At 39.7% G+C, this 26,450-nt stretch overlaps 1 protein-coding gene across 8 annotated transcripts; it reads left to right on the top strand.

The window, feature by feature from the left end:
• The first annotated feature begins 312 nt into the window (after window positions 1-312).
• On the top strand, window positions 313-26,450 carry RCOR3 (REST corepressor 3). 8 transcript variants are annotated; one of them, XM_084515150.1, is made up of 12 exons: window positions 313-488; window positions 791-847; window positions 6,018-6,095; window positions 7,569-7,621; window positions 9,358-9,519; window positions 9,880-10,004; window positions 11,547-11,643; window positions 14,241-14,459; window positions 16,062-16,139; window positions 16,905-16,962; window positions 22,287-22,528; window positions 22,959-26,450. In XM_084515150.1, the coding sequence occupies exons 2-12, from the start codon at window positions 799-801 to the stop codon at window positions 23,301-23,303; spliced, it is 1,506 nt and encodes a 501-aa protein (XP_084371276.1). In that variant the 5' UTR covers window positions 313-488; window positions 791-798; the 3' UTR covers window positions 23,304-26,450. The 8 variants fall into 8 exon arrangements, with proteins under 8 accessions (XP_084371276.1, XP_084371281.1, XP_084371282.1 ...); XM_084515151.1 differs by lacking the exon at window positions 313-488 and having other exon boundaries at window positions 529-847; window positions 11,547-11,625; XM_084515149.1 differs by lacking the exon at window positions 313-488 and having other exon boundaries at window positions 529-847.

Below are 26,450 nucleotides of genomic sequence, written 5' to 3'. Positions count from 1 at the left end.
GCCTCACCCCGACCCGTCCCGGTACGAACCGCCCCCCCCCCCCACCCGCGGCCACCCCCCCACTTCCCGCGTGGGCGACAAAAAGTAGTCCCCGCCCCCCCTCCCCCCCTCCCTACGGGGGAGCCCCTCAGATGCTGTGCTGCGATAGAATCCTTCCGCCGCTGGGGGCTCCGCCGGCAGCCCCGCCCTCCCGCCTAGATCCGGCCGGGCCGGCGCGGAGGGATTCCGGGGGGGGGGGGATGAGGGAGGGAAAGGGGGCGTGAGGGGGGGAAGAAGGGGGCAACATGGCGGCTCCGTGTTAACACCGGGGGGGGGGGGGGCAGTGCTGCGGCCGCTTTTTCTCCACACACATCCCCCCCCCGGCCCGTGTCGCGATGGAGAAGGGCTCGGAGCCCCCGTGGGGCAAGACCCGGGCGCCCCGGGGCTTCCCTGTGCCGCTCCCCGTCCCCCCCCCAGCTCCCCTTCACCGCCCCCGTGCGGCGCCTGAGGTGTGTGTGTGTGTGTGTGTGTGTACGGGGGGGGGCACCGCGCCCGCCCCCCGCCCGCCGCCGGCCCCATTGTTCTGCAGAGCCGCCTCCCCCGACCCCCGCCCCTTTCCCCGGCGGTCGCCGGGGCTTCGGGGGGGGGCTTTAGGGGGGGGGCCGGGGGCGGGGGCTCGGCGCTGAGCGGCGGCGGGGGGGCTCCCGGGCGGCTCCCCCCCCCCCCCCCCCCCAGCCGCCACACGGCGCTGGGCTGGGACGGCGCGGCCGTTAACCGCCGCCCCCCCCCCCCCCCCCCTCCTGTGTTGCAGATGTAGGCATGAGGGTCGGAGCGGAATACCAGGCGCGCATCCCCGACTTCGAGCCCGGTAAAACGGCTGCTTTTATCTTTAATTCTTACCTCGTTATTATTTTTATTTCACCAGAGTGCGGTGTGTGTGTGTGTGTTGGGGGGGGGTGTCCTGAGGCTTTGTGCTGGTTGTGGGGGGGTTGTGTGTGGGGGGGGGCACACACTTAATTAGCAGCTGAGGCAGCGCAAGGTTGGGCGCTCTCCCTGAGGCGCTCGCCCTTCGCCACCCGCTATTATTCCCCCAGAGCGAGGAGGTGGCGATCCCCAGAGCGAGGATGCGCCTGGCCGGCACCTCTGCTGCAGCCCCAGCTGCCTTCCTCGCCCTCCTCACCCTCCTCATCCCCCCCGGGCCCTGCCCCCGGGGGTACGGGGCCCTCCCGCCCCGCCCGGTGCCCGGTTCGTGGTGCAGCGGGCGGCGAGGTTTTGGAGGAGGGCTCCTCGGTTGTGGTTGCTGAAGCCCGTCTACTTTGCTGTTCTCCAGGCAGGCTCCATTGGTGTCAGATGATTTCCCACCGGAAGAGGATTGGGCCGGAGCTGCTCGCACGGTGCCTCCTAAAGCCGGAGCCCCTGTTGATGGGCACGAGTCCCCACAGGCCGAAGAAAGGCCAAGGGGAAAAGAAAGGGGAGAGGGTGGGATTAAATGGATGCGGGTTCTTGGCAGAAGGGAATGCCTTTCCCCCGGAAAGGGGAGCGTAGCCCAGGTCTCTTTGTTGATGAGACTAACCGCTTACACCTTCTCTTTTCATAAAAATAAATAAAAATGATCGTTTCTAATGTGCAGCCTGGGCTTGTTTTTCCTACAGGCCACTTAGAAAAATGCAGAGCGTTTGTTTTCCCTCTGATTAAAAGGGCTTTTCACCCCGTGTAGGATGACTGGGATTCTGTAGTTTCAATTTTGTAAACTACATATGGGTCAGGATCATTGCACTGGTTACTACAGGACTAATTTTATCCTCTCTTATAACCAGGCATCTTGGAGCTTGAACATGTTGTTTGGGGGGCTAGCATTCAATTGATGCTCCCTCCCCCAGCAACTGGGATTAATGCATACTCTTTAGTTTATCAGAGCAGCTCCTTAATGATGGAAACTTTTCTTTAAGTCTTGTAGAAGATGTATAATATTGTTCCTCATGCACAAATTTTGATGATTGGGGTGACAAGACTAACTTTCTTGGAACTGCTAAATCTTTTATATGAAAAATAACAAACTAAAAAACTTCAGAAAGTATAAAAATACAATGCATACCACATTATAAGATTAGCTATCTGAGGAGATCTCAGCAAGATCTCATGCTTTCATATTTTCTTTCTGATGACTCTCGAGGCAGCATCTGTGAGAGATACTGGGCAAAAAGCTGCGCTCTTGTTGTCTTCTCAAGTAGGCACATAGATGATTATTTTTTCATGGCACAAATGATGGCATGGGCATTCCATCAGGCGTCCAGGTTTGCATATATGGATGCAGGCACTATCTCTAATTTACTAATTTTAATGTTTTTTCTTCTTGGGATTGTTTTAAGGCCCTTTTTTCTGACTGTTTACCAGGTATGTTAGAGTATGTATTTATTTACAGTATTTTGAATGCTTCTTAGCCCCCTTAAATCAAATAGGTGGAAGGCAGGAGTCAACGTCAGGTGAAACTAGATAGTGTAAGGTACAAAGCCTGCTCCTGGTACACGTACAGAATACTGAGTAGAACAAATAATAAGTCTTTGGCCTTGCTTACCCGGCATTTATCAGTATTTGTGAGCAATGCTTTGCAACAATATGTTGAGGAACAAGACATTCATGATTAAGGTTGTGACAACAGTAAGTTTGTTTTAACCTGAGTTCGTGTATAAAATAAGAAATGGTTTAAGAAAAAAGTAATCAACTCTTTGTCAGCCTCTTGGGGAGGACAAGTGATTGAAAGCAGCAACTAGGAGAAGTTAGCTGAAACATGCTCACTCTTTCCACTTTCTACATAGCACCCCCATTTTACAGGCAAGCCTTCAGACAGAGCTGTAACAAATTGCTATTAGATGTAATGACAATTAAAAACACCGAGATAAATTTGCTTGCTGTGAAAAATGGTTTTAATAAAATAAACCCCCTAGATCTCCATACCTAATTTACTGAGTTAATAAACCATCTCCTGCACTCCAGGTTTTGTCTCCTCCTACTATATTATATATATTCTTATATTCTTGAGGTGAAATTATTTCTGCCTCTGCTTTCTGCCCCACCTCCTGCTGTAGCAGGCTGTTAGGGAGCTGGTGTCCTTGTACTGCGGGCCACCACTGGGGATGCACCATGCTTTGTGCGATCCTCATGAGATGCTGCTAGGGAAGTTTTGTTTTACTCCGAATAAAGCATGGCTGCAGTCCTAACTCTGCCAGGTCATGAGCTCCCAAAGGCTTTAGGATGAGTTCTGCTCGCTTGATGCAGAAATACGTCTTTCCTGCTCTTGTGGAGAGGGAGGGTATTAAGAGGAGTGCGTTGGTGGCATTTAAGGTCATTTATGGATTCCATGTCTTTGTACACTCTTACAAATTTTCTCCTAACCTCTATATGAAAACAGACTATTAAATTGAAATTATTAAATGGCATGGTGAAGAATATACAATTTTCTGTTTGTTCCCTGCCATCTGTCCCTGATTTCTTTTTTTAAGATGTCCAATCCTTTATTTTCAAAGCTTAGTTCTTTCTCCTGCTAGTTTCTGTGGTTTTATTCCTCAAAAAGCCTCAAAAGCTTTCTTAAGAAGAAGATGGGACTTTCTATGCTGGAAAACAGCGTCTTTTGAATTTTCCAAGCCCCCCCAATGCCCTTGTTAAGTAGTATGTGCTTCTAGGTACTTACTTTATTCTCAGTACTTGTAATCGCATACAGAACAGCATTTTCCAGGCATACCTAACTTCTACTAATGCTAAACTGAGATCGAGCATGTGCCAAGGTGTTGCTGCAGTGGTGGAAGCAGCTGGAGTGCCCGTGGGTCACCTCCAGCCAGCCCCGTTCCCCATGGGGTGAGGGCAGGGGCACAGCAACCGCATGCAGAAACCTTTTCTGAAGTGATTTGGATGTGGGTGGGAAGGGAAGGCTGTGTCAGAGGTGTAGCTCGTGGGCTCTTATCTTACCGGCATGCAGCTCTGCTCCTCTAACCTGTGTGGGTTCCTGTGTTGCCCGGTGTTTCCAACCTCTGTCCCCAGTAAGTCTTGCAGAGAAGGAGCGCGTCACCTTTGGGAAGCAACGCGGCCTTCTTAGGGGTGGGAGGGGGCTGCTCGCTTGCATATGCAGGGCACAAAGGACAAAATTCTTCACATGAGGCAGAACCTGGGCGTGCTTGTGGCACGGGGTGACCTGTGCCGCAGCCATGGATACCCTGGGTTGAGGTCAGGATGCTTTCCTACGAGTACCAACCTCCCTGTGTGCATCCCAAGCTGCCTGTCACCTTGCTTTCCTTTCAGCAACGTGGAGGTGGCACCTGAAAGGTGCAGCTGTCTGACTGCTGCCAGAGCACAGTGCTGCTTCCCAAGGGCGTACTGCTGGCAGCTGGCACCCTGAGCGTGGCACTGCATGCGTGGTGTCCCGCGGGTGCCAAGGAGATGACAAATTAAGTTTTTTACCTCAGGACTTGAATACCTGAGAGCTGGTAATGTCCATGATGTAAACGAGTCTGCAGGTGTCTGTCTGGATTTTTTTTTTCCAAGGAAAAACTGAGGGTATGCTTCCATTAGTCATTTTATGTGCACAAATGGAAACTGGTAAATTCGTGTTTTCTCTTGTGGTCATCCTATTCTCTACTCATCTCTTACTGAAAGAGTAGGGTACATAGTAACTGTCATTTCCTTCTGATAAAAACTGACTGGATGAGAGAAATGATGTGACTGGAACAGGTTTGCATCACTCTCCACAAAAATACTGCTTTCCTAACGATGAACAGTTGCTTACTTTCCTTATCTGAAGTAGAATGTTATATTAAGGAATCTCTTCTTCTACTAAACTTGGAAAGGTTGCTCCTTGCTTGTTTGTTTGTTTGTGGTGTGTAGCTTATGCTTTGAAAGTGTTGCTTTATGGCTTCTCTGCATATTCTTAAACTTGTTGCAGTTACTTGTCATACAGATTTTAGGCAACACACAAGTTCTTTTAGCATTTCTCATTAACTCGTTCTCAAGTTCACAATCATAATGGATCTAAAGACTGCAAAGATGATAGCAACTACAAAATGCTGCCAAGCTAAAGAGGGAAGAACAACAAAGCACAGTACAAGATTAGAAAGCACTAAGTAGTTATCTTTTCCAAAGCACTGTTGGTTTTATTGTTGTTCTTTTATTTCCCTCAACAAGATGTAGAACCTAAATATAAAGGGTGAAAGCTTAAAATGGAGTGAAAAAGTAATTATTTCACTGGGGAAATAAATCTGTCTGTCTCCAGGAAAGATGCAAGCTAGGTTCTTCTGGGGTGCTTCCTCGAGGAGTTTATACTGACACTAGTGTAAATGCTCCGGTTGTTGAGCAATGTCTTAGCAAGAGAAGCTGTTGTAAACAAACAGACCATAAGAGCTTTTCTGTACTACCACACAGTTGTAGAATACTCATGGAAGATAACTATTAGTTGATGCTTTTCCAATATTGGGTAATTTATTTTAAAATCTGTTCTTAAAATCAGAGACTGTGATTTAGTGCTTTTTACAAAGTTGCATTGGTATTGCAAAACGTGCTTTGGCCTCCTGATAGGTGGCTTAGGCTGCTTCCCTTGCTGCATTCAGGTGGAGGAGAAGCAGAAACAAACAAACAAAGGCTCTTCAATCTAAATACTTTCTACAGCAATTTGGTTGGCTGTGAATATCAAAATTGCATGGCTACAGAAATCAGAACTGTCTGTAGTGCTGGTAGACAATCAGAATCCCTAAGAACTGTTCCAAAACAAGCACCTTTAAACTTGGCATCTATGCCAACTTTAGTAACGGGCTTTAATGCTCAAATTGTGGTATGTAGGATCTTATCTAGCAGTCATGAATGAACCTTCTTAGAGCAGTGCTGAAAGTCAGCTATTCAATGTCTTAAAGAATTAATGTGGAATTAATGTTTTTTTCCCCCTCACTTTAGTTGGGCCGGACTTCTTAATATGGTTGACTTTTACTTCATGTCCCATGAATAGTTGCTCCGAAGATCGTATTTATAAATACTAAGACTTGCTTGTTTTCTTACAGGTGCCACAAAATATACTGATAAAGATAATGGAGGGATGCTCGTATGGTCTCCATATCATAGTATTCCGGATGCCAAGTGTAAGTCCTGCCCTGCTTAGGAATTTGAATGTTGAAATTAAACTATGTAATTGTTTCTGGTATGCTTGTTTGCTCTTTGCTTTATACATAGTGAAATTCCAAATTAGTAAATTAAAATAAAAGAGAAACGTTGTTTTTATTTAGAGAACCATAGGGAAAAGAAAGATCCCCTTCTCTTACTTTGTAGTCAAGTCTTTGTTTCAAATCACGGTGCCTGTGTTACATGTTTCAGACCAATGTCTGAAACCTTTTGATTATTAATAAAGAAATAAAACACCTAAACATGGGGCACTTGTCACTCTAAATTTCTTAGAGAAGTAATTACAGTGGATATGTTCAGGAAAGACGTGTTAAGGCCCTGTTCAAGGGAATATTATTTTTTCTTTCTCATCAGGAAAAACTGAGCATTTTCTCTCTGCAAAAGTGACGTGAAATAGTAGAATCATCAGAGTAGAATCATCTGACTAAACATTATTTTATCTGCTTAATTCAGTTTCAAACTGCCTCCTATGATAGGATTCCCCATATGTAGTATAGGGTAATAAACTTTGAGGATGCAGTCATGAGAATCTGGTCCTCAAGACAGTTTCTACTATTACCAGTAATTAGAGGTTTGTGCTCCTCTTCGCCTTTGAGGGAGTGTACCTTATTCTACTGAAGATCAGTTAGAAATAAAATACAGGTCTGATTACTGAACATTTTCTTCATTCATTTAAAGTGCGATTAACTCTTTGCTGCGGCAGTTCATAGCAAGGACATCTCTGTTTCGTTTGAGTAATGAATATACAATTATTTCCTTTTCTCAATTATGCTCCCTTTTAACTTAATTTAGTTGTCACTTAATTGTGAACTGCAATGGGTGAATGGGATGAGTTCGTTTCTTCAGAAATAGAGTACCTGTTGAAGATCAAAACTAGCAGGACTTCCATCAGACTTAATTGCCCAATAGTGGAAAATGTTCAACTCAAAGCTGGGTCTAATATACAAAAATATGATTTTAAAAAAATATTGGTGAAGTTAGTGACTTCATTGAATGTTTGTGTTCTCTATTGAAAGCTGACTTCATGTGGCGGTTAAAATTGATGTTGGTCAGTGAAAATTATGTTAGCATCAAGGATGTGCATAGTTATTGATCTAGAATCTATTTACATGATTTTTTTAACATTTGTCTGGGCACCCCCATTGTGTCTGTGCTCTTAGGAGAGGAGTGGATTCCAAGAAGACAGCCTGTCTCTAAACAGCTAGTCTCTGATTAGTGTATAAACTTCAATACAAAATTAAATGTATTAAAGACAGCGAGCTTCTTTACTTTGAATAAAGCTACAAGTACATTTATTGTTTAGGGAGTCCAGGGCCTATGTAGTGTATTAAGGCATGGGAAGCCTGTCTTCCCTTTCTAGATGGCTAATGCTGTGTGACCTTATAGCAGAACTCTAAGTACTGAAGAATAACTTTGACATTGCTTTGTTACAGTGGATGAATATATAGCAATAGCAAAGGAAAAACATGGATACAATGTGGAACAGGTAAGTGCCATGAAATGAGAGTGCTAATTTAAAGGATTTGTTAATATAAATGTATAACACGACTCTTTTTTTCCCCTTGGTTACCATTAATTAACGCTGTTTTTCTTCAGGCACGGCAGCAAACACTGCAGTTAAATGGATCTGCATACAGTTGTGCTCTGGATTCTCTGCAAAAGATTGAGCTCTTTGTTTTCATGACATGCTCAGCTTGTAATGTGCACTTTTGAAAGGTTTGGTATGTTTCTTGATACACTGGGCATGTCATGCAATTGTGTGTGTATATTTAGCTAAAGAGTTTCTTAGGGAAGTAGCTAACAAAATCAGTGTTTAATACTAGAATGCAAATATGGTACAATTTTAAACCATTAATTGGGATAGGGACAGAAGTGGTAAGGTCTGGTGCATATTTTTAAAAAAGCAAAACACCTCTAAGAGTTTTTTTTTCTCCTGGATGCAGGAAAACAGAATCAAATTCTGTGTTTGAGAGTAACAAATAAGATCATTTTAATATTTTTTAGTAACTTTTAGTCACCGTCCCATAAAAAGTACAGGTTAAAACTTTGCTGGTCTGCACATAGTTCTGTTGTACATTAACTAATTTATGTAAAACTGAGACTACATATATATATATATATAAAATTGATATACAAATAGGAACATGGTGTATGATCAACTTTTGGAGGATGAAACCTCATGGTAGCAAAGACTTACTAGTTGTCCGTCAATTGTTAGCCGAAGAAGATGCTGCCACTGTTATGGTGCTGAAAGCAGTGCAGTTTGGCAATGTTTATTTATGGCTTGGCTTCTGTTATGGGAGAGGGAATGGAGGGATCTCAGAATAAGTCTACAAACGGACTAGTTTTCAAACCAACATATAGTACAAAGTATTTTGTAGGTTGTTCACAGTGGAATAGAAATTCTCTTTGCAAGAGATGCTTGCTGGTTGCCATTTTAACATGAGAAGAGGTTTGTTATGTCCAGGTTATTAGAAGGTGTGTTGTCAGGGGGTCTGGAGAGCTGATGAGCAACTGGCGATCATGTCTGCACTGTATAGTTGAAACTGAGTGGATTGCGTTTCCCAATTCCCTTGCCAGACTTGATGCCAAGTCTGTCATTGATTCTCTGGCAGTAAGTCTAATTAGTCTAAAATTCTTTAAGAATACGAAGAAATGAGCCATGTAAAAAAAAAAAATACATTTAAATTTCCATTCCTTGTTAGGTGCGTGTGACATGGGAGCAGTCGTGCTGTTCTGTGTGGATTGGAGAGTTGTAGAAAGACCACTCTCACTTTGAACTGTCAGACTTGCATTTTGGATGATCCTCTGGCTGATGAAAAGTATTTTTATTTTCTTTTTTTTTTTGAGTAGGCTGGTAATAAAGGCCTGAATGCCTATACGGAACTATGTAGGTGACACATACTTGTGAAGGAAGAAAGCAGGTCAGATTTGAGCCTGTCAACCTTGTTTATACTATTTGAGAAGTACTGCTGCCATGCCGACCTTAAATTATCTAGCTGTCATAGCTTTAATAAAGTACAGATGTGCCCACTCTTCACACCATCTCCAAAGAGAATTTTTGTAACCTATAAGTACATAGCCAATAAATTGTAAATACATTTTGAGAATGGGTTCTGATAGTGATTTTTATGTAAAATAAATGCTTGCCTCTTTAATGTAACTTGTCTTGACATTTTAGAAAATTGACTAAATCCAAAAAGGGACTATTTCTCTTCAAAGGCTCTCGGCATGTTGTTCTGGCATAAACACAATATTGAGAAGTCCCTTGCGGATCTCCCTAACTTCACTCCTTTCCCTGATGAATGGACAGTTGAAGATAAAGTCTTATTTGAACAAGCATTTAGCTTCCATGGAAAGAGCTTTCACAGGATCCAGCAAATGGTAAAGTAAAATTTTGATCAGTAGCATTAAACAGTTCAGATGCATTTGGAACAAGGGCTCCCGTTGGGCTAAAATTTCATCTTGATTTCTGCACAGAAGCTTCAGGCACAACTTAGAATGTAAGATTTAAGTTCATTCCTTCGTGTCTCCTGAAGCTATAGCTTTTCCTCTCTAATAAAAAAGTTCCTCCTTGTCTCCCCCCCCAGCTTTTTAAAAATGCACACAAAATATATCCCTTGTTTCAATCTCATCCATGTGTTTAAGGTATTTGGGTAAAGGTGGTTGTAAACAGAACAGAATTATAAACTTCGGTGGAATGTTAATGAAAAATTATATTAATATGTTAACAAATTCTTCTAGCTTCCAGACAAGACTATTGCGAGCCTTGTAAAATACTACTATTCTTGGAAAAAAACTCGCTCTAGGACAAGTTTGATGGATCGTCAGGCTCGAAAGCTAGCTAATAGAAATAATCAAGGTGACAGGTAAGTTTTGTACTCTTAAGTAGCTGACTAGAGACTTGAAGTCTTTCTGGTAAAGATTTTTTAGTAATTTCCAGACACTGTGCTTAAGCATGAACTGTACTTTTAGGTTTGAGCATCTGTGGTATCTCTGCTTTTAGCAAGGGGTTTGATACTTGTGCTTTAAGAACTATATTACTCCGGTCAATATCAGTTGTTATAACACACCTGAATACTTAATTGATAACTGTAAAAATGGGTTTAAAGAACACAAAGTTTGGGAATGCGGTTTAGAAATACCACTTCATTTGGGAAATGTAACCCTATCTTTTATTTTATTGGGAGGAGAGTGTGTGGGTGCAAGGCTTTTTTTGTGTGGTTGGTTTTGTTTTTTAAACTAGGATGGAACTATAACTAAAAGCTCAACTGCTGTAAAGGTCTGTAGCAGTTAGAATGCCTAAGTACTATTTTATAGCAAAACTTTAAAACGTTTTTGTATAAATCTTATTTTCAGGAGACATAAAACTATTATGAGTCAAAGAGAATCAAAGCTCAAAACAGCATTAAATTGTCTTGGTTAAAGGGGAATGACATTTTACCTAGTTATTATGAAATTAAAATTACATTGCACTAAGTATACTTTCGTATTATCCTTCACCTTTTTTAAAGTGGTTTAATAATTTCATTGTGTGAGTACCATAATCATGTTTATCAGAAGGCATGACTTTTCATGTATGAAACACTGACAAACCAGAGTAAAAGAGTGTAATTAATTATACTCATGAAAAGAAAAACCTCCTGAAATTTAAAAATTCATATGCTTACTTTATGGCCGGATAGCTGAAAAATCACGGAAGACAATCAGTTTGCTTCTAATACAGCATTTTGGGGTTTTGTGGTAAATAGAATGTTGTTTGTTTGTTTTTTACATTCAGCTTAGTCAGACATGGTATTATGTAAATGGCTGGATTGGACTAGGAAAATCCGTTCTCTTTTCAATCTTTTGTCTTTGAATAAATACAGCAGATTGCACATTTCTCCTTCCCCTCCTAAGCTTTTAGCTCTTGAGCACTTTTAACTGGTCAAAAAATAGTCCTGTATTTTCCCATCTTATATTGTCCTCTTCTGCTCCCCACAGACCTAAACAAGGGTTTATTCGTACGTCTGGTGCAGTGACTGGAAAACTGCTCTGTTAAAACTAACATGACAAATGAAAGGTTATTTCTAGCCTTGATATAGCTGACCATCTAAGTGTTCACGCTGGCATAAGTGGTTGAATTGAAGAAAGGTGACATCAAATTTCTTGGCAGTGGTGCCAGTTAAACTGTCTTACAAGTGGTTTTGAAACTACAGTTCAGGGTTGCTTGTTTATCGTAGAAATTATCAGAATTTAGTAAAAGAAACATGCTTGCAGAAGCTCTGTTTTGAAAACTACAAATACCTTTGAGATGTCATATAATGTATAAAGCTTGACTACTTAGAATAGATATTTTAGAGTAGATAATTCTGTCATACCGTTTGGGATTAAAAATTTGACAACGTGACTAGCTTCTTATCTGTCCACAGTGATGATGATGTAGAAGAAGCTCATCCAATGGATGGAAATGATAGCGATTATGACCCCAAAAAAGAAGCCAAAAAGGAGGTAACAGATAACTTAATGGTGAATGTCCGTTTGTTTGTTTTCTGTGTTACTGTGAACAGCATAATTTGCAGTAGAGACATGTAACAATTTAACATCTACCTGTTTGCAGCCTGATGAAATCATGGGGTCTTTAGTTTATTGAGATCTTTATGGCTTCCAACTAAACTTTACTATTTACTTTCCAACGAAACTAAACTTTATACTTTTTTTTCTATTCTGGGGCTTAATGTATGTCTCAAACCTTTGCTAACTCCTGAATGATCTTAGTTTTACAAGAGATGTGCTATCACTACCTGGCAAAACAACATGCCCCCTACTTCTGTCTTGTTACTGTGTGTTTACAGTTTTATTGGTTGTGAATTATCGGAAACTAAACGTTTTTATTGTAAAAGTAAATGACATTTTTTCTAAGAATAACTTTTTTTGTTGTTCTTTCAAAGCCACAGTGAGGTTATGCATTTCAACTGATCTGTGGCTTTATTGAGATGCTTCCTACAAGTAGATGTACAGAAAAATATTTTTGTCTCATTAAATGAGCACTTGCTCCTAGTTTTACGAATAAGTGCTGTGTATGGGGTATGTTCAGGTTATTATTTTTATTTTCATAAATGTTATTTATGAGCAAGACTAGAAGAGCTCAGTTACACATGTAAACATTTGTTTTCTTGATCAACTTCTATGTATTTGTGATTTTCCTAAAATTTGAGTGTTTGTGCTCCTTGAGAATGAGAGGAAAGGACAGTGCAGAATTTCAATATCCCATCTTGAAATAGTATCTTCATAAAGTAGCGTCTAGGATTAGTAATAAAACATTGTGGTTCTATCAAAAATGATGCTGAGTAAGAGACTGGCGGTATTAGATTCCGTTCTGTTTTCCATGACCTTCAGTGTACCACTTTTTCTCTGTAACTACCTTAGGTAGGAAAAAAGGACAATTACAAAGACACCTTTCTGTATAAGAGTTTGATTTTTTTTTTTTTTTACATGCTTGTGTATGTTGTTTAGAACTTGAAATGGCACAAGCTCTGATAACGAACATTTTTACTTTTTATTCTGCCATTATAACAATGTTCTTACCATCTGTTGGTTTGAGTTGCCACCTAAGCCACTTGTCAATAATGGCTATTTTGTTCAATTTACTTAGTTATTGTTAGAATCACGACACATGTTCCAGCATGAAAGTAGCATGTTCATAGACTTCTAGGAACAGGACAATGAGTTTTGCAGTTTCTGAACAGCTATTTCATCCGCAATAGATAATTATGTGAACTAATATTTCTAGTGAGATTTGCATACTTTCACTTCCTATGTAAAACATAAAGTGAATGGGCTACTTAAATGCACAGGGCAATTTTAATTTCTCTTACCAGAGAAAGCTAAAACAAGCCAAACCCTCTAGCCTGGCAGGACAGAAACTTGAAGGAATGTTTTCTCTTTAAATCTAGATTAAACAGCTAAGAACTGCAATTTCACACTGAAAGAGCAATGTTGAACCAGAAGACAAATGGTATAAATGGGCCAGAAGAATGCTTAACCTTGAAATTTGTAGATGTCTAAGGTGTAAGGTTTTATATCAACTTTGAAGGTGGAACGAATATCCTAAGTGCTTTTAAGTTAGCCTCTGTAAGTCCTGCATGGATGTCAGCAGGAAGGAGCAGTGAGGAGCTGTTTGAGGTAGCAAAAAAAGCCAGAATCGCATCTTTGTTTTGGTAGTCAGTGTTGCTCTGAACTGAAAAATCCTTATAGGGACAGTCAGTTTTGCTTTTCCGTTCCTGGTCTGTAGGTAATCTACCCAGTTGCTCTACAAGAGTCACACAGGTGCAGACTAGCTTGTTGTGCAACAACGCCTATTGAAGACAAAGTTGAAACTTTTAGCAAAGGTCTCCAAGGCGTCCAAACATATCAAAAGAGCAGTTATAATGACTTTATCTCCACTTTGCTGTCCCTTTCCACTTAAAAAAAAGTGAAAAATAAAGGCTTAACTTTGCTAAATTGCTTGGATTTTTATAAAGACTGCAAAGGTAAATTAATTTTCTCTTCCAAATCTCAAATCCCCTCTCAAAACAAACAGTACTATTGCTTTCCAAGTTGGAGTACTTGCAGCAGGAAAAAGTGCCATCATGCATTCTTGCCAGTCCTGGTTGACTTTCTCTGATTCTTCACCTTTCAGCTTTCACCTGATATCTCTGTAGCTAACCAGAATGAAATGTATATAAATCCCCTCATTACTTGGTTTAAAGATACAGTGTATATATTCTTTATTTTCTGCTTACCTAAGAGGTTTGTGATTCCAGTCCTCTTTTACAGTATTGATACTGTGATTCTTTACAGTTTACTGTATTTTCATCTCTGTTCAAGAGGGGAAAAAAGAAGAAAAGATTGTAAATTTGACCTTTCTAAGCCTGACTAATGCAGGCTTATCCAGCAAATGGCTAGTATGCTATATTGCTGCATCTGTGAGGCTTAGTTTGGATACTGCATGCAGAGAAGGATGTTAGGTTAGGTTTTCTGGGTCATAAACATGACATTACAATGCTATGCAATACGTTATTCTTTAGAGAAATTGAATGTAAGTTACTGTTATTCTTTAATGATTTATTTCTTGTAAATTAAAGGGCAATAATGAGCAGCCTGTTCAGACCAGCAAAATAGGGCTGGGTAGAAGAGAGTATCAGAGCTTGCAGCATCGCCACCATTCTCAGCGTTCCAAATGCCGTCCACCAAAAGGCATGTACCTGACCCAGGAAGATGTGATAGCTGTTTCCTGTAGTCCCAATGCAGCCAACACAATTCTTAGACAGCTGGATATGGAACTAATCTCATTAAAGCGACAGGTACCATGGGTTATTGGTCTTGTTTTGTTTTCATCTCAAATTGTTCTTGTAATGATTTTATAGATTATAAGATTATTTGTGAAGATTGTGAACCTTCTTTAATGCAAGCCTTCCAAATTTGTTCCACAGTTACCACCAGAAAAGCTGGACACTAGCTGTTCTTCAGTTTTATTTTTTGTTCACGTGTTTTGTGGAGAACATGAAACAAGATGACCCCTTAAAAAGGGGAGGAGGGAAGTATGGCATGAAAACAGTGTTATTGATTTGGGAACAGGAGAAAAACAAAGTCACATTTTTGTCTTAACCTTGTTAAAAAGCATTTATGTGACAAGTGAGAATAAGACCAATGAAGCAGTGGAAGTTATATTTGTTATGCTTAAAATTGTAGCTGTTTTCTTGGATGTCTTACCCCACATCACATGATAGTATAAGGGGGAAAAATCATGGGCCTTGTTATTTCTCTGTTTGAATTGGTGAGCTTTCTACTTCTTGTTAAATTTAAAACAACTGCTTTATAATCTTCACTTTTAAGAGGACTATTGCTTGCCTGCCTTTGCATGAAGAAGTTAACTTGTGGCACTTAAAGTGGAAACACAGAATCTATTCAAGCTTTTAAGGGTACAGCAGTATGTGCATGCTTGCTTTCTAGGAGGGATGTGGCTACAAATTGAAGGCTTATCTCCTGGAATTTCTGCCTCCTTATAGACTGCTAAGAGCTGCCATGTTGCAAAGTCATGGAGTGAACAAAGGGTTTTGTGGGCTTCTTGCTCCCTTGTATTCTTTTGCAGGAGAAATATGCTTCTTTCTATCACAACAGGACTTTGGGACTAAATAGCATAGGTGGGTTTCACTGTTTAGCCTGAGTGTAGGTGAGTTACATCCTTGAGGTTGTCTTTCTCTTCTTTTCTTGCAGTGATCTCATGGACGCAGCCTTTAGAATCCTCCACTGCGTTGTCCGCTTTTGTGTCCATACTTAAAGAACTCTTGTAATAGCTTTGCACCGTAGTTTGCAAAACTATGTTCTCAATGTGTTACCTTATGTGCATCACTGTCAGGTTTGAATGGTTAACAGATATGTATATGTACAGTTTAGAAGTTCTCTTTGTAGACTAAGGTATTTTATTTACATATTTTAAGTAATTTCCTCATTATGATGGTCTTAGATCAATAAAAAGCAGTCTGTCAGAAGCAACTAACTGGAAACACCTCATACTTTTCCATTTTTTTTTCAAAGTGCTTTTTGGAGAAGGAAGAAATTTACGTACACAGTACATTTCACTTAGAAACCTAAGAACCATATATTCTGCATTCTTCTTCAAGAACATATGTATCATTATCAAAACTTGCATTTTATGTCCTTCTTTTAATATTTCTTCGGACTGTTCTTTTGAAAGACTGGCTTAAATATTTTTCTCTCCATAGGGAACTGTGCTGCATCTTTTATTATTTTTTTCTTTAATGGTTAAAAGTAGTGAAGCCTTAAACCATAATATTTCTCTTTCTAACTTAGGAGGTACACTTGTGGCAATCCTAGTGAAGATATATGTGTAAAGTGACCAACTTTCTTTGTGGAGCTGATTAACTTTGTTGTTTTTGACCAAGGTTCAAAATGCTAAGCAAGTAAACAGTGCACTTAAACAGAAAATGGAAGGCGGGATTGAAGAATTCAAACCTCCTGAGGTAAATCAGAATAAATATCAGAACTTGTGGCCTTGCACTTACATTAGTGGGAAGCTACAGAAATATGATTTGCTGCAGCATAATGTTTGCATTTCAGCAGCAGCTTAAACAGGATCCATTGAATAACATGCTTTGGTGAGTCCGTCTGGTCTTTTTACAAGAAATTAGTAGTAGGCTTTTTTATGGCAACTGGCTGAATAAAGAAGCAGAAGAAACTGAAATGTTGTATCCGTTCATGACAATACGGAGCTGAAATTGAGTCCTGATATATTGTTTTTCTGGTTAAAAGTAGTTTATTTGGATTGCTAGCAGTAAATTCTTTGTGAAAACATCAGTATATATAAATTTGGGCATTTGAAGTGTGTGATATTACTACAGAGGTTCTCTTCTTGCTTGTTTTAAGGGCTTGCAAATGAAATGTAACACGAATGCGAAACACTCTCAACAGCAAGTTCTAATTGTTTAGATAAATTTTACAGTTAAATTCAAATTCTGCCCGCATAAAGATCGTTAGCTTGTGCTTTAGTTATGTTGTAGGTGAAGAACTGTAATAAAGCAGAGGAAAAACTGTTGCTGTAGATCTAAGCTCAAATCCTTAAATGCTATGTCCTGTTCATGAAAGCAAAACTTTATGGCTTACAATCAAGAGATTTTTACTTATGTAATACAGTCTGTCATGTGACTAAAACACATTCTAATGCTCAGATATTTTACAGCTGTTGAAACATTTTAATGATCTTTGTGCCATTTTTCTAATTTTAATAGTCTAATCAGAAAATCAATGCCCGTTGGACCACAGAAGAGCAGCTTCTTGCAGTACAAGGTATGTTCATAGTAGTAGCAACTTGAAGTAACAATCTGATGCGAAGGATTTTAAGAGGTGTTCAGGCATATGCTTATGTTTCATTCTAATGAAAGATGAACTTTTATCTGGTCTTATAAGGAAGTCATTGAGAAAACAACAAAACTAGTGAGAATACTTAGCATATTTATTCAAGCAACATGACACTGGTCTTTTGGTTACCTATATTAAATCTCGAATAGAAAAGCTAAGATGGGCTTAACAGCTGTATTAGTACTGAAAAGTCCCTCCAATAGTTTTTTAAATAACCTTACATGAATTTCTCCGAAATGGAAGACTGAGGTAGTGGTTGAAGTAATAAAATTTGAAGCAAAAATTGTTAAGACATCTTTCCATATCCTTAAAGTAGCAAAAAGGCAGAAATAAGATTGCTTTACGGGAAATAAGTGTTTTTTTTTTTCCTTTTTCTGTTCAAGAGGGAATAAAAGAGCAGATGTCTAGCCAGCCTTTAAGAGTCTGAATGGATACTGAACTAACTGTCTTATTGGAGGGAAAAAAAAAAAAAAAAGATGATTTTCTAGCAGGCTACTAATATGGCTAATTTGCTGTTATTTTGTTTATATGAAAGAAAATGGACTCTTGTCCTGCTTCTATGTGCACTGTCTAATCAAAGAACATGCAAAGGAAATTTCTGGAGAGCCTGTTACTGTTTAGAAGTCATCATATGTTGACTGACTTCTGTGGATCGTCTTTTCTAAGATAATATACATTAGCTTAGTTAAACATATCTACAGTATATCCCTGTATTCTTCACACGCTTTTAAATGAAAGACTAAATTTTAGTACCAAACCTTCAGTTGGATCAGGATAGAAGTTTAAAGTTGTCAGGCATGCCATACCTGGTAGTCATTTACCAGAAGACAGATCCTGAAGTTAGGCTTATTTTGAAACGTGAATAGAAATACTGAAGAGAATAGTGTTTCTGAAGTCATGCCTTTCAATTTACATGCCTCTGAAACTGGGATTTGCATCTCCAAACTGTTTTCTGTCCCAAGTTCTTTTTCTCAGTATTAGTAACTAGCTCACTTTTTAGTTTTCTGAATGCAACAGAAGGAGGTGCCTGTCTTTAATATGATTGTCTAGTAGGTAGCATGCTTGCTGCAGAATTGGGGATAATCCAGGTTCATTGTGCCCGCCTTAGGATGAAAGAACTCAAATCATCTTGCATTTTCAGAGTTTAATTATCAGAGCTCTAACCAAGGAACAGTTTGGGAAGTGATAAGAATGTGCTGAGCTTTTGTTAAGCTATGGCACTGTGTAATCAACAACAGAAAAGAGAAAACTGGAGCATGGAGAAAAGAGAAAGAGGATTGGCAATTGCCTGGAGAGGAGTTCTAGTCTTCTGGCCTCTGCCTGAAGGAATGTTTCATGTTTTATAAAGGTAGTCAGCCTCAATACTTATGGGTGGGAAGAGAAAGCATGCCTGCTGGAAGAAAGCTGTTTTCACTGAACTTCCATGAGCTTCTCATATATATTGTTTCCATTTTAGTCCCCTTCCTCGGCCACTGTATAAAATGGGGATGGAAGAACACCTTAGCATGAGGGACAAAATATTCTTATCCCACCCTTACCTTTTGTCTGGTGGTAAATTCTCCCTCCTGGCGTGAGTGTTGTAGGTATTAAAGTCCCATCCTTTGCTTCAAAATAATTATTTGAATTAGTAGCCTAATATATGAAAGGGCCATGCTATCTTTAGCTCTGACTCTGCTTTTAAAAGAAGCAGCCATGGTTGCTGTACTGAAAGCCACAGTAGTGTGTGTTAGGCTTGAACTTGCCAGTTGACTGGAGCATGGGGACATTTAGTTTGTATGCTTGAAAAAGATTTAGTTCATCAAATGCTGATTTATTTTGGCATGTGATTTTAATAATTTTACAGAAATCATAAGCATTATTCAGGTAGGTGGCGTTTCTGGAATTTTTTCACTGTAATTCAGATGTTAAATCCTACTACAGAATCAGAAAAATCACCTGCAGTAACAGTTTTGGTACTGTTTTTTCTAAACATGACATAACTCTTGTAGTCTGTGGGCTAGTCTAGAGAGATTGGCAGTAACTAAAGAGAGGTATTGAAAAAAAGACCTTAAGGTATTGCTGAGTGTGTAATCTTAAAAGTAGCGTGGCTGCCTGCAGTGGGGTTGTGAACTCAGGCTTATGATCTCTGAGCCAATCTTTTGCAGTATAGTTAATCAGGTTACTGTTCAACTTTGTCAGTTCATCATATGAGGTGTTCTTAACTCGCAAAGTTTATTTGTGTATAGGAACCTGTGAGCACAGCCATCTTTTCAAACTAAGATTTCAGCCATTTGAAAATTGTATTTGCAAAAATGTTTTAAGGCATGTTCTAAACAACACAATTTGAATCAAAAAGCAGGCATGATTTTCATAGCATTGCAGTGGAAAACAGTTGGAAAAAAAACAACTCTACATAAGCTAGTTGCCAGGAGCGCTATAATCACACCCCAGTGGAACTGCAGCTGTCATAACCTGGAGGTTGTGGTTAACTGTTTCTGCCTCGTTGTGGTGCTGTATTATATTGCTTTGGGCTCAGGCTGATGTTTTTGTGCGCCTGACAGTGTGTGCTGTGCTGCACGGCATCACACAGCAATAGGAAGCGTAAAACTCAGGCTTAGGAGTTTCCCAGAGTTGCACATCTAAAATGAAACACAGTAGTATTGAGCAAGGTTAAGCGCAGCTCTTACCTGGGTAAAGTTTTGAGGATCTTGAAGGGTTCCCATCAACAGGACTAGTTCCATCTGAGCCAGGGAAAGGGTGCCTGTGAAGTGAGGCTGTGCAGCTGTATTTTGAATTGCACTGGCAGCAGCCTAAAAAAATTAATTAATAACATATTAAACACTTGAGAAATAGCTTGGGTGATGTTTATAAGGACGTGTATGTAAAGCCCGCCAATTTGAAAGGGATGATGAGTTGGCATCAGCTCTTACAGATGTGCCAACACATGTAAAACTCCCATAAACAAGGATTGAACTCCCTCTGTTTCTGATGCAGCTTAAAAATGCTTTACTACGGCATTGTGTATAAGCCATTGTGGTGATGCTATAGCAGTACAAAATAACACTGAAAAGAGTCCAAAATGATAAGTGCTGTGTGCAGATAAACTGATTAAGCTTGTTTTTCTTTAGATGTTTCTCATCGTTGGGCTCTCAGGGAAGGCGCGATGCAGTTTTCCAACTGTCTGCTTGGAAATAGGCTTTAAGACCTTGCATCTGCCAGCTTCAAGTTAGCTAACAGGTTCAGCTGTTTTGCAGGTTAAGGGGAAGGAAGAAATATGGAGAGCATAATAACAGAAAATCCTGAAATCACTAAAGGTCTGAAATAGTTTTCAAGCAAAAATTTGCTTTGTTCTGCTGGACACTTTCTACAGGATGTTAGATACGTTGCTGTAGACATTTAACGGCCATCATAAATTAGCAAGGGTCATAATGACAGGGCAATCAATATTAAAACACCGGTGGGATTGCTCTGTGGGCATGTGCAGCTGTTAAGGGGTTAGTACCCCTTTAGCTAGTACCTTGAACACCTGAGAATGAAAAGCCAAATCCCTGTATTTGCCTTGCCTAGATATGCTCTCTCCCACAAGGCTCTGCTAGGTCCTTTTGTTTTCTTTCCAAGGTTCTGGCAGTCAGAGAGGTTGGATTCTTTTGTATGCCCAAGAAAAGATCTTAAATAATGTAGCCAGGCTCTTGACAGTTGTAGCATCAGCTTCAGCTACAGTAATTGTTACCCTCCTAGAGCTGAAATTTTCTCTTAAATGTTAGAGAGTGTACGTGCCACGTCAGAAAGGCCTATTAATGAAGCAAGTAGAAAATAGCAGAACAAGATGAAGATCATACTGTTAACAGTTAAGATGAAAAGAAGCATAGCTTTCGGATTGGAAACAACTCTCACCTTCTGAATCTTCCGTTTCACTTTCTGAAGCAAGACATGAAATGAGGCATGAGACGGGATGCCTGTCCTCTAAACACTGTAATATATTCTGAATGAGTTCAGCGATCAGGAGCTTCACATCAGGAGTCAAATTGTAATTCACTCATGCATAGCTGGGAGCAAAAAAGAGGCTTCTGTTTATTGAGCCTGGAGTGTGCCTTACAGTACCACAGAGTACAACCATGTAATGTTTAATTTCTCTAGGCTCTAGACCTCTGGCCACTCTATGATTAAAAATAGATTGTACAGCTGTGTTCAAGGATGCTGGAGAGCTTCAGGATTTTCTTCTTAAGCAAGAGAGAGGAGTAACTAGACATGTACCCTAATTAAAACAGAGAACCAATAAAGTTCAGATTATAATTCCAATTTTAGGTTTAAAATTACAAAAGTCTGTAGACCTGTAGTTGCTGTTATATGCAAATGCCATTTTAGAACTTTAAAAAGCCTGTGTTGGTATTTTTGGAAAGGTTCAACAGTGTTTTCTTTTGGAGTACTTGTAACCTACTGATATTGATGTGAAAATGAGTGAAATGAACAATGCAAAGATCTTCTGTCATGCTGCTTTTTGCCGGAGAATTTGATCCTGGAGGCTTGCGCTGGGCTTTCTTAGAAACAGACCCCAATAGCTTATATTTATTTACTTTCCCCTAGGTGGTTGTCCCAAAACTCCAGAGTTGTTTACCCAGCTTGAATGGTGAATGAAAGCTTTAAAAAGACTTTGTCCAGCGAATGCTGGCCGGTTACACTCGGTAGCCTCAGTAGAGCGTTCTGCATATGGAGGGATGAGCCGTGTGTTGTGACTCCCAGAACTCTGCCCCTGTGCGTGGTCCCGTGCCTGCTGCCCTCAGTGCTGCTGCTGGCCAGCTCTCGCACAGGTGGTGGGCGGCTGGCATGGAGGGAACCTATCGAAGCTGTCAATGTTTGTTCCTTGGCATGTCTTGTTAGAACTGTAAACACTTGTTCAGTCATCCTCCCTCTCCCACCTTGAACTTAGCTTGGGCTTCTGCATTCAGTCCAAGCACACTGAAAGATTTACTGCATTTGTCAGAGGCCAGATCTCTGTGGTTTTAGGTTGGGAGGCTTGGTTTGGTGAGTAAGCCAGGATCTTTAAGAAGAGTGGGTAATGACCTTTTAATAAAGTTCTTCATTTATGTGTTTATAGCTATGCAATTAATATTTTTTTTTGTTTTAATAGAAATTGAGGCCTTCTCCTAATTGAGAAGTCCGCCTAATTAGTGAGTCGTTGGTTTGCAGGTCCCGTAGGTTCTCTCTATAAATACATCACACGTAGCTGTGTCTGACTGATCCTTCACAGCTATGTTATTTACTTTGCCTTCCAGGTGTCCGCAAATATGGTAAAGATTTTCAAGCTATTGCAGATGTAATTGGCAACAAGACTGTTGGCCAAGTGAAGAACTTCTTTGTAAACTACAGGCGTCGGTTTAACTTAGAGGAGGTATTGCAGGAATGGGAAGCGGAACAAGGAACCCTGGCTTCTAATGGTGATGCTTCTGCTTTAGGGGAGGACACAAAAAATACTTCTAATGTGCCATCAGGAAAGAGCACTGATGAAGAAGATGAGGTGTGTTTTGTGTACCAGATATAAGTAAGCATGGGTTGAGGAACAGCATTTTATTTAGTGATGTAATGTAAGGTTAACTGGTGTGGAGTGGCAAACCACATTCTAAAGAATGATGATAAGCTTGCATAGAACTTCAGCCAATGTCGTTAACCCGCTGGGAACAGGATGGCACCTTGCATAGTGACGATCACGTTACTGTTTTATTGTTAAAATGCAGATCTTGTTCTAGAAAGAAGACTCTTGCTTCATAAATATTTTTAGTTCTGCTGTCTATAATATTTTGGTTGGCGATTTCTTTTCAGTAACTTCTCAGTTTTTCGGTTTTGTTTGATAAATGCTGTTTCCTGTATAGTGGACAGTGGCAACCCAACGGCACGGCATTCCGGCTGGGACGGCTGTTCATGCAATCTTGTCTTTGTCCTTTGTGCAGGCACAAAGCACTCCGACCACTCAGTGTTTAGGCCCTTCACCTCCAGCACAGGCATCTGCTCCAGCACCTACCGCTCCCATGGCAACTTTAAATCAGCCACCCCCGTTACTTCGACCAGCGCTTCCTGCTGCTCCTGCGCTCCATCGCCAGCCTCCGCCACTTCAACAACAGGCGCGATTTATTCAGCCAAGGCCAACTCTAAATCAGCCTCCCCCGCCGCTCATCCGCCCAGCTAATTCCATGCCTCCTCGTCTAAACCCAAGGCCGGTGTTAACCACAGTTAGCGGCCAGCAACCACCCTCGCTTATTGGAATTCAGACAGAATCTCAGTCCACCCTGCACTGAAGAAATAAAGCAGAATTATGCTAACTCCTACAGCTGAAAAACAGTATCAATGTACTTTTTTTTTTTTTTTTCCAAATAATGAAGGGGAGAAAACAGCAAGCCTTCACAGGTATCAGACCAGTTTTACAGAGGAGCGAGATAATAACCAGAAATGGAACCATGTGAACGACCGAACGACCACCTGTATAAAAATATTTTTTGTAGAAGACTTGTACAGCAGAATAATGCCTACAATACAGCCCTCCTCTACGTGAATAACTGTTGAAGGAAGCTAACTTCTTACATGAATAAACGTTCAACACACCAAGATTTGGTTTAACTGATTTTTACTCTATTTATTTTATTACAGTTCTTTGTAGTCAAACATCTAATTACAGAAAAGTAGTCTGGCAAATCTAGGAATAAGTAATATTGTAGGAGACTTAAATGTAGCGTTATTTTTGTGTGTGTGATTTTTGTTTTTTATTTTTTGTACTTTTTAGTGGATGAAAAAAAAAACTAATGGCCTTAGGTTCAGAATTTTTGGCCCTGTTTAGGTAACGGTAGTAGCATTTCAAGCAATTGTAAAATGTGGGTGTTTCTTCTCCATGTTTTTCCCAGAACATTTTTTCTTGTTTAAAAAAAAAAAAAAAAAGAAAGAAAAGGTACGGTCTTATGAAATAGTCCTCTAAAAGAGTGTTCTAAAAACTCAATGAGCTATTGTACCAAACATAATAAATCTCACATGTGTTCTAATAGAAGTTATCTGAAAACAGGTGTCCTACTGCAATATCACTCTAGGCTGGGGTGGAGAGAAAGGCAGCAACTTTCAACACCCAGGGGGATTACAGGAGAGGAACTGTTTAGCAAGAGCTATTCATTTAATGTTATTCCACGGATTCTTCTAACTTAAGTACAGTAGAATTTCATTCCTCTGAGAATGTCTGTTAGCAGTTCATATGCATTAGCTCATTGATCTCATCTAAAAATTCATTGTGAAAGCACAGAGGCTGGTGGTGGTAGCATACTGTAGGCAATAGGGCTGTCTGCTGCCAGTCCAGTCTGAGTGGTAAAGGAGTATTTCTGATATCTGCTGTTGCTGGCAGAGTTGACTAGCTGGGTTGAGGCTATTGTGGCTTTTTTCTTTTGTTTTGTTCACTACCTAAAACCTGCATTTGGATATTAATTACAGCTCCCAAATTTTAGGAGATTATAAGGTTATTATTTTCCTATGTGTTTGTTAATTTTTTCTTGTTGTCTTAAAACCTTGATTCATACCCAGCAGTGATTTTTTTTTTTTTTTTGTATTTTTTTTTACTAGATGCTTCTACCTTCCAAGGAAATCAGGCTTCAATTTGAGTAGCAGTGTTTGAAACTGTGATCTGAATCAAGCTATTGAAAAACGTTGCATTCTTGACTGTGTAGAAACATTTGTGTTGACTGCCATACTGTTCTATAAAATTATTTTTGTTTATAACTGAAGTGGTGTTTGCAAGTCCTTTTAAATCCATTTTGTTATTAACTAGATTTGCCCTTGACTAAGATGAGACTATATTAGAAAATGGAATGTGCTCTCCCTAGGCTTTTTCACAGATAAATTGAATCGTCTAACGTTCAGTTCAGCAGTTGGCTAAGGTTTTTCATTTCTGCAAAGGGAAGTTCTTACAGCATCAGATCGTGTTTCCTTTTTAAATCTTGTATTAGAGTTTGATATTTGTGACCTGAATTGAAATTAAGGTGCTGACCTTCATAGTTTAGTTCTTCGCTCAAATATATTTCCAGATCAAACTTGATTTTTCTTTCTGAACAGCTATCACTAGTGTGCTGAGGTCTCATACAAAAAAGGGTCCTTCTTAGGAATATTCTTCTGCATCAGAGTAGGTTCTTAGCCACTATGTGAGCATCAGTTGACCTCTCTTCTAAGAGAAGCAGCATCATAGAACAAGCACCAAGGAATTTGTGATCACTTAAACTTTTGTTCTGGAAGTCCTGAGTGTCCCCTCAACAGCTACACACAGGTCTGATATGGCTGCTGTCCAGAATTCCAAACTGATACGAAAACCTTCTCGACAGCCTGAGTATCTCAGTTTAGTTGTTAATAGTGATAGGATAAATCATCAGTATTTCTTGCTCTCTTTTCTTTTATTTTCTTTTCTTCTTCTTCTTTTTTTTTTTTTCTTATTTTTTTTCTTTTAGCATTGAGTCTCCCAGGTGTGCGTATTGTACCTTTGCTAATTTTTGTCTTGTCTCTTGTCGATAGACTTCAGTATGCAGAATGTTGGGTGTTGCAGTAGAGTTGGCCACTGCCAACTGCTATAAAACTGTTCAGTACATTGTAATTCAGTTTAATCTTGTTTAAATATTCTATAACTGGGCGAAGGTGCTGTATTTGAAGGGGGGAGGGAGGGTCAGAGATAGGTAGTATTTTTTAATTTACAAACACTGTAGCACACAGTAGGGATCTCCTAGCATTTGTAGTACTAAATAAGTATGTACATAGCAAAATGTCTTTATTGTGTGCTTTGCAGAGTATGTGCATACAGTTTGCACGTCCTGTTTTTGGGGGTAGGGTTTGTTTTAAGCAGTGTTTGCCTGGAGAGTGATATGCTTGCTGCTTAATCAAAGGATTAAAGTTTCAAAGAAATCTGTGTCTTCTATTTTTATGTACCTTGTAATGGTCTAATATGTTAGGGCCCTTATACTGTGATTCTCTTCTAAATTCATTTATATTTTTTTAAGAATTAGAAATAAAATTATACAATGGTGTTGATTTCAGTGGGGAATTTCTTTTGCCATATCTGGTCTCCTGTTTTTGTAATGTAGTAATGAACTCTGACTTCAAGGTTGGCTTAATTTTGTCACTTTAAAAAATGTAAAATGTTTGCACACTAAAGTTTGGCAGAGAACGTGTATCCTACATTGTTCAATGCTAATGTAACTCTACAGCTTTTTGTACAGTTTATTTTAGTTAATAAAGCAAAACGGTACTAAAAATGATAGGTTTTACAAATGCGAGGCATAATTTGAACTACATGTCTTCTTAGGAACAACACTTGCAAAATATGGATGTACAAAAATATCAGATTTAATTGTTGCACTTTAAATCAGAATGGGTATGAAGTTAAGCAGGTATTTCTGCATTAATAAAAACAATCACTAAACATTGCA

Source organism: Aythya ferina (genome assembly GCF_964211825.1).
Source record: "Aythya ferina genome assembly, chromosome: 3".
Classification (NCBI taxonomy): domain Eukaryota; kingdom Metazoa; phylum Chordata; class Aves; order Anseriformes; family Anatidae; genus Aythya; species Aythya ferina.
Note: the sequence above shows the minus strand (reverse complement) of the source record. Positions and strands in the feature narration are given on the sequence as shown.